The sequence below is a fragment of the Mytilus edulis genome, chromosome 9 (genome assembly GCF_963676685.1).
Source record: "Mytilus edulis chromosome 9, xbMytEdul2.2, whole genome shotgun sequence".
NCBI classification, from domain to species: Eukaryota; Metazoa; Mollusca; class Bivalvia; order Mytilida; family Mytilidae; genus Mytilus; species Mytilus edulis.
Window position 1 is genome coordinate 26,211,386 of NC_092352.1, and position 15,450 is coordinate 26,226,835.

The following is a 15,450-nucleotide window of genomic DNA, read 5'->3' on the forward strand; positions in this document are numbered from 1 at the left end:
ATATTGAAACAGACAAATCAAGCGCAGGTCCTCGTTGGGAAAAATGGGTTGAACGCCTGGAAAACCTCTTCATTGGTCTGGATATCGACGATGAAGATAGAAAACGTGCCTTATTATTGCATTATGCTGGGGAAAGGGTCTATGATATATACGATGCCGAGAAAAAGCAAACATTAGCCACGTACGATGCAACAAAGAAAGTACTGAAAGACTATTTTGACCCCAAGAAGAACATACAAATGGAAATATATAAATTCCGTTGCTATAAACAATTAGATGGTCAATCGTTAGACGAATTTGTCACCGAATTACGGAAGTTATCCAAAAATTGCAAATTTGCCAACATAGACAGTGAAATTCTCACACAAGTCATTCAAAACTGCAAATCAAACAGGCTCAGACGAAGAGCTCTGAGGGAACCTGACAAAACACTTGATGACATATTGGCAACTGGAAGGGCGCTTGAGATGGCAGATTCACAAGCTCTAACTATGGAACGCGAAACCATAAATAAAGTACAATCTACACACCGTACCGCCCAAAGACAACCACAAAAGCAAAACAACCAAAGAAGTAACACAAAGCCACAATACCGTAATGATTATTCTAAACAACACAAACAAACATGCCGTAACTGTGGTGGACAGTACCCGCATACAAATGAATGCCCAGCTAAAGGAAAAAAATGCAACCATTGCAGTAAACTTAATCATTTCAGCAAAGTATGTAGACAGAGGCACAATCCAAGACAAGAAAAAGTTAGAGAGGTTCAAGATAACACGAACAATAATAACTATGAATCAAGTAGTGATGAAGAATATGCATATCATATCAGCATGATTACCCCATCACAAGAACATGTAAGTGTAGTTGGTTCAAAAACACCAAGAGTAAACATTCGCATAAATGACAAACATTGTAACTTTCTTCTAGACACTGGTGCAACAGTTAACCTTCTTGACCAGAAAACATATCACAAGATAGGAGCACCTAAGATGAAAAAGGGCAATAATCCAAATTTATTACCGTATGGAGGAAGTGATCCATTAAAGGTCATGGGTCAATGTCAGCTGAGTGTCGAGACAAAAAGTACAATTGACTGTGACACTTTCTTCGTAGTTGAAGGAAATCATGGAGCTTTATTAGGATATCCATTTGCAAGCAAGCTAGGGCTTGTAAAGATAATAAACCAAATTACAGATCCTAAAGAAAAATATCCAAAATTATTTCAAGGCATAGGCAAATACAAGGGAAAACCAATCAAATTGCACATCAATGAAGATGTGAAACCAGTAGCGCAGAGACACCGCAGGACACCATTTCACCTTCGTGATAAGGTTGAAAAAGAACTGAAAAAATTACAAGAGCAAGATATCATTGAGAAAATAGAAGATACACCTACACCTTGGGTATCACCGATAGTGACCCCACCCAAGAAAAACCCAGATGAAATTAGACTGTGTGTTGATATGCGTCAGCCAAATAAGGCCATATCTCGTGAACGTCATCTTTTACCAACTATAGATGAACTTATACATGACTTAACTGGAGCGAAACTCTTCACAAAGCTGGACCTACGGTCAGGATATCACCAGCTGGAACTCCATCCTTCGTCTCGTTACATAACAACATTTAGTACACATGCAGGTTTATTTCGCTACAAACGTCTCAATTTTGGCATATCGTCAGCGTCCGAAATTTTCCAAGAAGTAATACGCAACGTTATAAGTGGTATACCTGGAGTTAAAAACATTTCAGACGACATAATCATATATGGCAGATCACAAGCAGAACATGATAAAGCGTTAGATGCCACATTCAAGAGATTACTTGAAAACGGACTAACTTTAAATCTTGAAAAGTGTGAGTTCAATAAAGATCAAGTAGTGTTCTTTGGAGTCACATTTTCGAAAGAAGGCATTTCGCCAGATCCAAAGAAGGTTAGCGCAATCAAAGACATGTCTCCACCGAAAAATGTACCAGAACTACGTAGCTTTCTAGGTATGACTACATACTCATCTAGATTCATACAGAATTATGCAACATTATGTGAGCCGTTAAGAAGACTAACACGCCAAGATACAAACTGGAACTGGGACTCTGAACAAGAAGCAGCTTTCGAAAAATTGAAATGTGAACTATCTAGTGACACTGTCATAACATATTATAATCCAAAACATGAGATTGATATTTTAGTAGATGCCAGTCCTGTTGGGCTTGGGGCAATAATGTCACAAGAAGGAAAAACTGTAGCTTATGCAAGCAGGAGTCTTACTGACACGGAAACAAGGTACAGCCAAACCGAACGAGAAGCTCTGGCTATTGTTTGGGCATGTGAACACTTTGATATGTATATAAGAGGTGCACCAAACGTGAACATTATAACCGATCACAAACCACTAGAGCGTATTTGGCAGAAACCAAAGCCACCACTGAGAATTGAACGTTGGGGTTTGAGATTACAACCTTACAAACTAAAGATAACGTATCGACCAGGAAGTGAAAATCCTGCAGATTTTATGTCAAGACACCCATCAGACAACCCTGTCAAATCCCGAGAACAATCTATAGCAGAACAGTATGTGAGATTTGTTATGTCTGAAGCAGTCCCTCGTGCAATGACACTTAATGAAGTTAAAATGGCTTCTTCAAAGGACAAAACTATTCAAAAGGCAATAGAATTCGTAAGAACTGGACAATGGTTTAAAATCAAAAACATAACAGATCTGGAAATTGACATTGAGGAACTACAAGCATTAAGGAGCATCAGCGGTGAACTTGTAACCTATGGTGACACTATTTTACTGAGAGACAATCGTATTGTACTCCCATCTGAACTCCGTGTGCGAGCTGTTAACATTGCGCATGAAGGCCATCAGGGTATCACCAAAACTAAAGCATTCTTACGTTCCAAGATATGGTTTCCAGGACTTAACGACAGAGTTGATAATGCAATTAAAGACTGTTCAGCATGTCAATCTGTTACACACACCAAAAGAATTGAACCGTTAAGAATGTCTGAATTGCCAGAAAAGCCATGGACAAATTTGAGTGCTGATTTTTGTGGTCCATTACCTAGCGGAGACCTCTTATTCGTTATTACAGATGAATATTCACGTTATCCAGTAGTTGAAGTAATAAAATCAGACTCTGCTTCAACTGTTATTCCTGTTTTGGACAAAGTTATATCTACTTTTGGAATTCCTAAAGTAATCAAAACAGATAATGGTCCTCCGTTTAACTCTCATGCATTCAGACAATATGCTGAGAATACTGGATTTGAACACCGTCGTGTAACACCATTATGGCCGCGTGCCAATGCTCAGGCCGAAGCATTCAACAAACCTATGATGAAGACAATTAAAGGAGACGTGACACAATTTTTTTTTTTTTTTTTTTTTTTTTAATTAATCAATTCAAATTGGTAAAAAAAGTATATTATAATTAATTTTTCTTGTCAAAACCTCATTAAAATGACTTTTTGTGGTCAAAGAATCCAGCGCTTGTCGTCATCTTTGATTTTTAATGAGATACCGGTCACGTGATCGTGATGACGTCAGTGGATACAAGCTGAGAAAATGTCTCAATATGGACGAAGTACATCGCATTTTTGCGTAATTAAACAATGGACGGTGTTGACAGCAGTTTACAAGGCAATTCTCAAAGTTTAGATATTCGACCGTATCAGTTTGAGCCGTTACTTGTTGAAAATAATCAAGAAGAAGATATAAATTCGTCATCCGAAGAGTCCGACATTGACGATCTTTCAAGCAATGTCGATCGCCTTGTAAACACAAACTGGTTCGTATGATAAATATACTTGTAACCAAACACTTTCAGAATTCAATTAATGGAAGATGCATGTATAACAGTTAAAAATGTAAATTTCTGGTTTTTTTTACGATTAATTTATCCACCGAAAATAGTTTGTTTCCCTCTGCCCTAATCCAAATAATTACGACGTTTGGCAAGGCTATTTTTTCTTTCTGGGACGCCTTCCTACAACGTCGTATACAGTTTTTGCTCCACTTATATAAAGAATTACGAACTGTCAAATATAATAAATGGACAAGGGGGGGGGAAGAAAAAATTGTCCATCATGTTATATTGTATTTATAAACAGACCACCTGAAGAAGTATTGGAGTAAACCAGTCACTAGAGACAGTAATAAACTTTTGGCAATGGGAAGAAAAAAAATGTCCATATATATTTGATGAGCATAGTATATATGAACAAGACATCACCACATTTATGATATTTTTTTATAGAGTTTAATTCAAGATATATAAATATACCTCCACAATCAATTCATAATTTTGAATGGGGACACATAGTTGCCCCCTCCCATCTTTACCCATGGTTAGGATCTGCACTTGCTTATGATCAACCGTGGCCAAAAGTTTATTTGTGAAACCTACTCTTGTGTTATATTTTCTATATTGTGTATTTTGTACTGCTGGTTTCACATAAATAAGTTTTTTTTCATGTTATAGGTGTGATTGTGGAAACTGCAATTCCATGACAACAGCAGATGAATGTGTATGCTGTTCAGACATATCAGCTGTAAGCTATTTAATGCAACCAGATGACTTAAACTGCATCACAGAACATGAGGTCTTTATTGCCAACTGCTTAAACCGTCATGTGTTGCAAGTCAGCATGTATGCATACATGGAGCATGTTGGTCCATTTGACGACAATGAACCCATCAATGAGTAAGTTTTGAAATAGTAGTAGGCTAGGTTCATGTTCATGTTGGATCAATTTCAAATAAATTATTGTTTTATTACATCCATGTTCATTCACTGTTTTCGAGACAATACTTGAGTGACTTCAATATTTTTAATCGTACAGAGTTAGTACAATCATTGACAATTCAATAAAGAAACTAACAGATGAATTAAATAATAATTTAATATCACAGATAAATTCATAATTCAAATATCACAGATAAATTTATAATTCAAATATCACAGATGCAATTTGTTTATACATAATATATTTCAAAGCATATTGAACATGTAGAAAGGCCCAAGTTCTTTCGTGTCATAATAATATACATCATGTACATAGGTAGCAAATATATACATGGCAGTACACCTTAGGTAATATTTATCAATCCTAAATATTTCTTTTTAACCTAAATACAACACAAAATGACAGGTACAACAGATTTAAAATGTTTTGGTCTTTCGAAAAGAAAAAAAAGGTCAATAAGAAATCTTTCATTATAACTTTCATTGTATGTTTGTAAATATATTGACATCAGTTAAAAGTATGGTACTGAAAGTTGTATATGAATATAATTGATGTTTTGCTTTGTAGGAAATATAGGTTTATGGCATATAGGAGATTTGTTCAATGGATATGGCATCGTCTTGGACGTCACAACAGAAAGATCTTGCCTGCATGTGTTGTGAAAAAAATTAGAGACAGTTTCCCGTCTGAAGAATACTGTGGCTTCAAATATGCAGTTGTGAATTAAGTTTGGACTGATGACTTTTTGTAACTATTCATTTTAAATGAAACACTTGTATTAATAAAAACATTGACTTTGTCCTTGCACAGTAGATCAACAGTTTTTAAGAATAATTTAAATAATAAAAGTGTACCTTATACCATTTTTTTTATTGCTAAATAAAAAATCAAGGTTGATATTTCTTCACAATAAATAACATGAACAAAGCCTGCATTGTTCAAAACTCATGAATATTATTCACATGTAAAAGTTTACAATGATCATCCACTGCATATCGTACAAACATTAAACTGTTCTCAATAATTTTCCTCTATCTCTGAAAGCGGGACCTGTGTCTTGCAATGAGGTCTGCCTTTTGGAATGGCTCGAATGTCTGTGTCAAACTGACCGGAAAATGGTTTTGAAGTATCTTTACATCCCCTGCAGCATTCGAATAGGACGAGCAGTCATGTTCCCTTCTGGAAACAACAGCTTGCTTGATCAGCAGAACATAATCTACAAAAAAATAGTCAATATTATTTTCAAATTTTGTGCACTGCAAGTATTACAATGTTATTCTTAATTTTTACTTTGATGCATGAAGTGTTTAACTGACATCCTATAGCAAAGAATGTACAAGCTGTGATCACTTGGTTAAAAACTATGTTAGCTCTTTGTTGCATACCATACAAATGTCTGTTAAATTGTTTTATATGAATGATGTTGTTTAAAATTAGGCCGTTAGTTACTCAATTTAATTGATTCATATTTAGATGTCAGTGCCTTTTTTAAGCTTATCATACAGTATAGTTTTCCTCATTGTTGAAGACCGTAAGGTTATCTGTAGTGATAACATACACTTCATATTAGTTTTCATGGATAGTTTCTTTTGCAATCAAACAACTTCTTATCTTTTTTTATAACCACAACTTGGATTTTAATACATACCATAAGTAGCTGGTGAAGGTCTGGATTTAACAACAGCTTCTTTGCCTTTCTTTGCTTTGGGATAAACCATGCTGAAGCATTGCAGACCATCTTTAGTGAAAGCTCTATCTCTGTTGCAGTTCTCGTTGTAGTGCAATGCTGCAACACACAATCTGAAAGGGATTTACAACATTTATTAGTCAATATGTTGAAAAAATAAAAGTTTTGTTAAGTGTAAAATTAGTAAATTATAAACAAGAATGTGTCCAAAGTACATGGATGCCCCTCTCGCACTTTCATTTCCCATGTTCAATTGACTGTAAAAATGTAATTTGGCATTTAAAATAGAAATATCATACGATACGGATAAGGTGTACTAAGTTTCAAGTTAATTGGACTACCTCTTCACAGAAACTACCTTGACTAAAAATTTTCACATGAAACTCTCACTTTAATTTTTTAAATCAGTGCTTGTGAAATTGGGGTCAAAATCTAATTTGGCTCTAAAATTAGAAGGATCATATCATAAGGAACATCAAGTTGATTGGACTTCAGCTTCATCAAAAACTGCCTTGACAAAAAATTTTAACCTGAAGCATGACGGACAGACAGACCATAAAACATAATGCCCCTCTACTATTGTAGGTGGGACATAATCACACACAGCAAATAAAATTCAATATTTACCTTGCAAGCATAGATGAGTAGAAAAAGTGGGTGCTCTTTGGTGCAAAGTTGTTAACCACAGAATGGAAAACCTCCAAGGCATAGGTCTGGTACACTGGAGATAACTTTGGTACATCTGTCAGAAGGTATTTGCTCTCTACAACAGCTTTCATTCTCTTATACGGCACAGAACCTGAAATAACAATTTTAGATAACCCTTAAAAAAATGTATATTAAGCTCGAAAATAATTGCAGAATTATCAATGGAACAAGAGAGACAAATCTTGTTAGAAATGATAAGGGAAATAACTCTGTTACTAGTCTCCTTGTAACAAAGGCACCTGTGTCTTACTAACTTTGCTTCTGGAAATAAAGGTATAAGTACACTGTTTTAGTGTTTTCATTATCTGTCATTAAGGTTTCAAGTGTTGATTATGTATAAAATATTTAGTCCAATAAACTGACATGGATACTGTGCTTGTCTGCTTAAAATTCATCATTTACATGTCTTTCTTTCTAAACAAATACTATATATACCAGGTACATTTAATTTAATATAAATACCTTCTTCAAGCCATTGACGGTCTTGTGATAATTCACCATGGTCGCACTTTGGATATATGCTAGAATGCCCTTCATGCTTGTTGCACATGTGGTTCATGATGGACAACCACTTGGCTGTCTTCAAATCCCCATCCATTCCACAAGAAGAGGAAATCCAGTAGATATGGTTAACAATGGATTTGATCCATGGACGGATGTCTTTGCCTCCACTCTTTTTTGCTGCCGCTTCTAACTTCTTTGAAACGCCTGTAATTGGAAATAAGAAAGAAAATATAAAAAACTATGTCCAAAATGAAAATATAAACATTAACAATTAGGGTAAACAGCTCACAATCATAAATGAATTATTTTTTTGTGACAAAACAAGACTTTGTATTCATCACATATCCTTTTGATAACTATGGACCCTGTGTTGAAACTGACATTACATGTATGTGATTTGCTTATTGCTGAAGGCTATCTTAACTGTGAACTGTTGTTTATTTATTAGCCTGTTAGTCTCTTGAGGAGAGTTGTGTCCTTGCAATAATACCACATCTTCTTTTTTAATTATGCATGCTTTAGTGAAATTTTCATATAAATAGAACATATGTTATTTTTTCTTATTTATATAAGACAATACCACATTTAAAAGTCATAATCTTTTTATGAACAAAGAAATTGGAATTACTTTATAATATGGGTCAATCTGTCATCATTTATTTTCAATGCATTTGGTATATTATATCTAGCATTAGCTTTATATGTCTTTTCTATCTGATGGATAAAACCTCAGTTTGGAATGATTTTTAGATATACATTTTAATTACCTTTAGCTACATGCCATACATCAAAAAGATGTTTTTTGTCGCCCTCGCTGATCCTCATATACTTCTTGATGGATGAGTGTCTGTCTGTCACAACTTCTTTAATATTTACATAGTCTTTAAGAAATCCCAGAGCACGCTTCAAGCCCTCTAGTTCCATGTGCGTTGAACCTTTCACCTCGTTGCTCTACAAAACAAAATAAAATATATATTATCTCAAATAGACATAAATTTCTAATTATCTAGCTAATTAAATATACATCGTCGTGTATATAAGAACATCTCGAAAAATTTATAAAATCAAAAGAGAAATATAAACTTATTTCATTTAGTTTTTTTCATAGTATTTCCCCCTCATTGTTGACTAAGCAGTGTGGGTATTGCTCATTATTGAAGACTCACTGTACATTGACTTATAATTAACTCCATGTTTTTTTTCCTCTGGTTTAGAGTTGTCTCATTGGCAATTAATCCACATCATCCTGTTTTTACAAGATTACTGTTAATTTTTAATTATGTACACATTTTAAAGATAAAAGCCTATTTTTACCTGTATCAATTGGAAGTCAAGGATTTTCTTTGTCTGTAGGTCCATTAGGGTGTACGACCCATACTTGGCAGAATAACCCGGGGAATCACACCTTGCATCACCTCCCAATATAACATCAGACCCTCTCAATTGCTGTAGCAAACTGGACTGTTCGGAATCCCAGGCCATGGTAGCTGCTGGTGAAACATAAAAAGACTGTAGTCTGTTATAAGTCCTCATAGAAAACATCTGGACATTTAGGTGGTCAAACATTCTAAGAACTGATGTTGCGTTGCATCCACTTAACATAATTGCTGTAGCTGTCATTAAGTTGCTCCATGGCAGGCTGTTGTGGCTGGACTGGCTTTTCCAGATGGACAAATGTCCATTTACACAGATAGAGTTTGTCTCAATCAGGGTACCCTTGGATACTGTAATCACTGGAACAGCTTCACTGCTGCAATATCTGCACACGGACAATAACTCTGCTAGGGCTGACTCGCTTACAAGGAACTGCTTCTGTTCTTCAGGGGTTGCTTTTGCGTTAAGACGGTAGTTTTTGGGTTCATCATTCATGTCATCGTCGTTAGCATCAGAACTAAAAAAAAAAATATAGTTTTACATTGCATGTGATACTTAAATGAATTCCATCAAATACTTGCACACTGGATGGTTCTCAGACCTTATTTTTGGATGAAAATTAATTACATTTTGTTGGTAAAAGAAATGAATTGTTTCAATAAGGTATGAAATGACAAATGCACATACATTAAAAGTTTGTTGTTCAGTGTGAGGCAAGGCTCGATGTTGAAGTCCGTACATTGACCTATAATGGTTTACTTTTATAAATTGTTATTTGGATGGAGAGTTGTCTCATTGGCACTCACACCACTTCTTCTTTTATCTATGTTCATTTTACATGTTAAATTTCAACCTACATACAAAATGAATCAAAATTTACTATTTCTTGTCCTCAGTATAGCATCTTTTTTTCAGCGATTTTTATTTATATTTTGTTTTCAAGATTTAGTTTTTAAAAGCATGTGTTAGTTTTCTCATTTGAATTGTTTTACATTGCCATTTCTAGGCCTTTTGTAGCTGACTGTGCGTTAGAGGCTTTGCTTATTGTTGAAGGCCATATGTGATCTATAGATAGTTGTTAATTTTGAGGTCATTTTGGTCTTTTGTGGGGAGTTGTCTCATGGGCAATCATACCTAATCTTCTTTTATATATACATATTGAATTAATATAAGTATATAAAGTTTTAAAAATTGAGAATGGAATTGACAAATGTTTCAAAGAGACTGGAAGCGGATTAGAGAGTCTGTTTTTTAAACAGGTTGATCAATTTATATATATTCTATTTCCAAAAAATAATTATACATATAGTACTACATACCTCTGATCATCATCTGAGGGTTGGTAGTCCTCATCACTATCTGCATGGCTGGAAACCTCATCGTCATCAGAGTTTTGGGCTGAAGTGGTGTGAGTTGTTGTAGTTAGAGTACTGGCACATGTACATTTTGTAATGTCATCATCAGTCTGTGTAGCAATTGTACTGTATGTTGCTGAAGGTTGTGTAATCTTAAGATCTGTTTGATGTTTCCTGGTACGTTGCTGTGGACGGAGGTAGGATTGGCTTTTCTTGTGTTTTACTACTTTTGGTGATGGTGGTGGAGTAGTCTGTGTAACCATGGTAACTTTGGATGTATTGTTCTCTGTAACAATGGAGGTTGGCAGCTCTGGTTCTGGTTCTGGTGTTGTGGTACTGTCTGGTACTTGGAGTTGTACACATTCGGTCTCTCGTTCATAGTTGTCATATGCAAGCTGTAGGATCTGCAAAGAATAAATGTTTGTTGTTTATTTAGTTTTACACAATTTTACTATGAAAAAGATATAAAAACAAGTGAACGTCTTTGGTCCCACAATGGTCAATCATGGTCAGTGGCGGATCCAGAACTTTTCCTAAGGGGGCCCACTGACTGACCTAAAAAAAAAGGGGGGGGGGGGGGGGTGCACTTGCTCCAGTCCAGTCACAAATGCTTCAGTGATTCCCTATATAATTAACCAAATTTTTCTCACAAAAGGCCCCCCCCCCCCCTTGATCAGCCTATGATGGTCAATTGCATTTCTGAATAATCAAATGGTCTAAAATTACAATTATAATGAAATCAAAAACATAAAGAAATATACATAACTTCTTAAATCCCTTTAATTTTAGCTTTCATGGATAGTTGTCTGATTAGCAATCAAAATTTCAGTGGCGGATCCAGGGGGAGGGTTCAGGGGTTGAACATCCCCCCTTTTCTGGGACGATCAATATATTTGAATGGGGACATATAGTTGCCCCCCCTTTTTTTCTAAAATGGCTGGATATGTCCCTGCAAGTTTACCACCAATTATTTGGTTCTTATATATTAATTTAATAATTTGAATTTTTAGTGTAGAGTTCAAGTTTAAAGTTTATTATAGTCACACTACATACATACATGAGAGTTTGGATGGTGTTAAATGATTATAGAATAATGCCTCTAAAAAATGAAGATTAGAGAATAAAGGGCAAAAAAAAAAAATTTAGAGAAAAAAGGTGTTAATTTTTTTTAAGATTAGAGAAAAAAGGGGTGAAAATGTTTACAGAACAACAGACCCCCCTTATACATGTACAGTTTTAACACAATATGAAATTAAACGCACATTTTAAAATTTAGAATGTATATACAATGTATATATAAAGATCTGTGTAGAAATATCAGTACTTTTATATCAATTACTTTACCATATATATATATATATATATCTATTATCAAAATATATTTCTTAAAAATGTTGGAGTTGAACAGGTATTTAAATTGCATTATATAAGAGAAAAAGACAGGTAATAAATTACCTATCACCTAACCAAGTATGTTGATGTGAAATTTGAATTACTGAAGCAGCTCACAATAAATGTGTAATAAGTATGACATATAACAGGGGAAATATTAAAAGTAATATTTAAAGAAATTTTAATACAATAAAATAAATTCATGTCTTTGTCCCTTTTTCAATGAGTACTGATTTTTGTTTTTTGCTGATATTGTTATAATATGTAAATCTTCAGTCTATACTTATACTTTATCTACTACTCCCAGGTCTGTATCTACAATTGGATTTATTTGCATTATTAAAACTATATTATTCAGCTTCATGTCTTGTGCAATATAAAGACTTGAATACATACACTAGCCAAAATATTTGTTTCTCATTCAAGTCACCTTTAGCATATTTCACCTCAATAACCTTGCATCAACTTTCTATCATAGCACCTCTTCACATTTTTTTTTTATTAAGAAATAAAATGAAATTCCATATGATAAATAAATCAAATAATTAGGGTAAATAATAGAAAATGAATTACAATACACTTTTTACACCTGCCTAATTTTTATTAGAATCTATGTACTGCAGGTTATGTTTTAGTTATGGGGACTGACAGGCGTTTTAATTTTTACTTTATAAAAAAATAATTCTTTATTGTCTAATTAATTTGCTTATTACACTCCATTCATTACAAAGTAAAATTCAGCAACCCATTATTTCCTATCCCCCCCTTTTTTTTAAGCCGCACTATCAGTCCTTTTTTCTCTATTCTGTAAAACCCCGTTGATTAACCGACAGTCGGGTAATGATAATTCCTACAGGTAAAACAGATATGCATTGCGTAATGTGTCTGTAACATTTTCTAGAGTCTATTTTCCAACCTCACCTGTGCACCCCGCAGGTGATCATTGATGTACACAGATTCGCCCCATGTTACGCAATATTGCGTATTACCTATGTCTTACCTATCACCACCCTAAGGCATGACACCTGTAGCTTTCAACTTCAAAAGGTAACCAAGTATTGGGGATAAAGTGTGCCGCATACCTGTAACTTCTGATCGATGTAACTTTATGGTTCGATGTACACACCTGCACACGTGAACAGGTAGTGAGGTACACTAAGGAGGTACACGATACTAAATTTTCAACACTTAGCTATATTTATTTGGATATTGAAATTATTAAAAAAAAATTATATTATTAAAAGGGGATGCAATAAAATATTTGCGAAGATAAAAAAATATATATTTACCTCAGCTTTTCTCCGCTTCTCATAAGCTCCACGCTTAGGTATAGATGGCTTTGGCTCAGCTGTTGTTGGTTGTGTCAATTGAATGTCAGGTACAGCATTTGGACGGAGTTTTGGCTTCATGGTAGGACATCCCTCAAGGTTCTTCATTACTTCTGGGTCACGATCGTAACATGAATTTGTAAAATGGGCGGAACAAAGTCTATGACTAGCGCCTGGTAGGAAGTCCCATCTCTTACAATAATGTGTCCACGCCTTCCTGGTTTGCGGGTTAATTGGAAAACGAAAAAAACTAATTAAGTTGTCCTTCTTATGTCTATTGTTGCACCCACTGGCAGCACACAGAACCATTTTTAATCACTGTCATGTATTTTTCTTTAAGATATTCGGAAATGAAATAGCGCTAATTATGTATACACCCGTCAGTCAAATATGATTGATGTAACCACTGACGTCACAGCCTCGTTCTGAGTGACTTCCGGGATTGAAATATGCATAATTAGTAGGTCGACAGATCGATACATTTGAATTCATAATTTACCCATTTAAACGATAATTATATATTTTTCGAAGTTTTATTGGGGGTAATTATGTATAAATAAATATTTATTTTCAAAAAAAAAATTAAAAAAAAATCATGTCACATCTCCTTTAAAGCAGCTCATGTAGAGAGAAAAAGCTGGAAACAAGAACTATTTAAATTTCTCCGACAATTTAGAGCAACGCCACACACAAGCACAGGTTACCCGCCGTTTCAGTTATTATTCAACCGGGAACCAGTTACTAAACTTCCACAAGTGAACAAACCAAACAGTACCAACAAACAAATGGATGAAAATGCAAGACAGAATGATGAAAGTGAAAAATGCAAAATGAAAAAACAATTTGATGAGAGAAATCATGCAAAGCCAAGTAATATTGAAATAGGAAATTACGTGTTGAGGAAGACCGATCGTAAAGAAAACAAACTTACACCAGCTTACGAACCGAATCCGTATAATGTTATGAACAAGAAAGGAAGTATGATCACCGCTACAAATGGCGAGAAAGTAGTTACTCGAAACTCATCAAAATTCAAGAAAGTGAACCGTCCACCGATCCACAATGATGATGAAATTGAAGAACAATTTGAAAATATAATACCGTCAAATATTCAAGATCAACCACCTTCCTCAGGAACGGAACAACAGTCAACTATTCCGCAACAAAGTGAAAGACCAGTGCGACAAAAACATGTTCCTAAATATTTGGAAGACTATGTGCGTTAATTCTAATCAAACCATTGAAATTTATTGCGTGTGCATGGGGCATAATAATCCCCTATAATTATATCAGTGAAGTCAGTGAATGGGGCATAATAATCCCCTAGATTAGTGAAAGAGTAAAAAAGGCTCAAAGTTTCATAAAATATGTTTTGTTGATTATATTTAGTATCATTTAGAATAGTATAGTAGTGAACTAGACATTAGTTTGTTAGCAATCAATCTGTGGATTCTAGTCAAGAAACTCTAGTCAGAACATTTGAACTTTATACGATAGAAAATTTGAAATCCATTTTTATGACAATCATAGACTTCATTTCATTCTTTTGATAGATAATTTCAACGACAACGAAAATGTTTAATGTTTAATATTTCAATTACTTTAAATGAAAATTATTTCTTTATCTAAGTTGAGGAGGGATGTAATATCCTAACTTTAATATTGATCCGGAATATATGTCCGTCATTTCATTCCGTATGTTACTATGTACAATGTTTAACACAGTTATCTACCTTGATTAAAGTATCAGAAATCCAGCATGGTTTGCGTCTTTATAAACAAAGACATCTACAATACAATACATAAAATATCCTTGTAATAATACGCCATCGCCTTACAGATCATTTCACGCACTTTTTATGCGCACATATCTAATTAGCATACTTAATCTGAATCTATTACAAGCTTAAAACAACAAGGGGACAGAACTCGTTAGTCCTTCGATTTGGTTCCAAATTATTAATAAAAAAACTTTAGAAATACAAGAACAAGAAAAATACCCACTTACTCGTATTACAAATTATAACCAAATGGTGAAAACCTTTATTAAAATTATAAGAAAACATTGGAACAATCTGCAAAAGAATGCAGTGAAATTTTTACCCAGGTGTCTATTATAGCATATAAACGTAACAAAAATATATAAGATTAACTAGCGAAACCAGGGAAACAGTTGGAAGACTTTTGAAAAGGGACCAACGGTTTTAAGTAAAAAAAAATCATCCCGATACACTGGTAGTAATGATTTGAATTATAGGCAACAAACTTATGAATATGAGCGATGTTAAGTCTTGAAATTTATTACGAATGTTGGTTGAAGGTATAGCTTTTCATTATAATGAC

At 34.3% G+C, this 15,450-nt stretch overlaps 2 protein-coding genes across 5 annotated transcripts; one reads left to right on the forward strand and one right to left on the reverse strand.

Moving 5' to 3' along the window:
- Window positions 1-3,525: 3,525 nt before the first annotated feature.
- Window positions 3,526-5,617, forward strand: LOC139487917 (uncharacterized). Its single transcript, XM_071273152.1, has 3 exons — window positions 3,526-3,801; window positions 4,495-4,716; window positions 5,327-5,617. Exons 1-3 carry the CDS (start codon window positions 3,626-3,628, stop codon window positions 5,484-5,486), a joined length of 558 nt encoding a protein of 185 aa, XP_071129253.1. The 5' UTR covers window positions 3,526-3,625; the 3' UTR covers window positions 5,487-5,617.
- On the reverse strand, window positions 4,898-13,721 carry LOC139487916 (uncharacterized). 4 transcript variants are annotated; one of them, XM_071273148.1, is made up of 8 exons: window positions 13,069-13,721; window positions 10,352-10,791; window positions 8,973-9,549; window positions 8,426-8,609; window positions 7,617-7,862; window positions 7,074-7,245; window positions 6,408-6,559; window positions 4,898-5,975 (listed from the first exon to the last, which is right to left on the reverse strand). In XM_071273148.1, the coding sequence occupies exons 1-8, from the start codon at window positions 13,414-13,416 to the stop codon at window positions 5,791-5,793; spliced, it is 2,304 nt and encodes a 767-aa protein (XP_071129249.1). In that variant the 5' UTR covers window positions 13,417-13,721; the 3' UTR covers window positions 4,898-5,790. The 4 variants fall into 4 exon arrangements, with proteins under 4 accessions (XP_071129249.1, XP_071129250.1, XP_071129251.1 ...); XM_071273149.1 differs by having other exon boundaries at window positions 10,352-10,782; window positions 13,069-13,529; XM_071273150.1 differs by lacking the exon at window positions 13,069-13,721 and adding an exon at window positions 12,780-12,919.
- Between the last annotated feature and the right edge of the window lie 1,729 nt (window positions 13,722-15,450).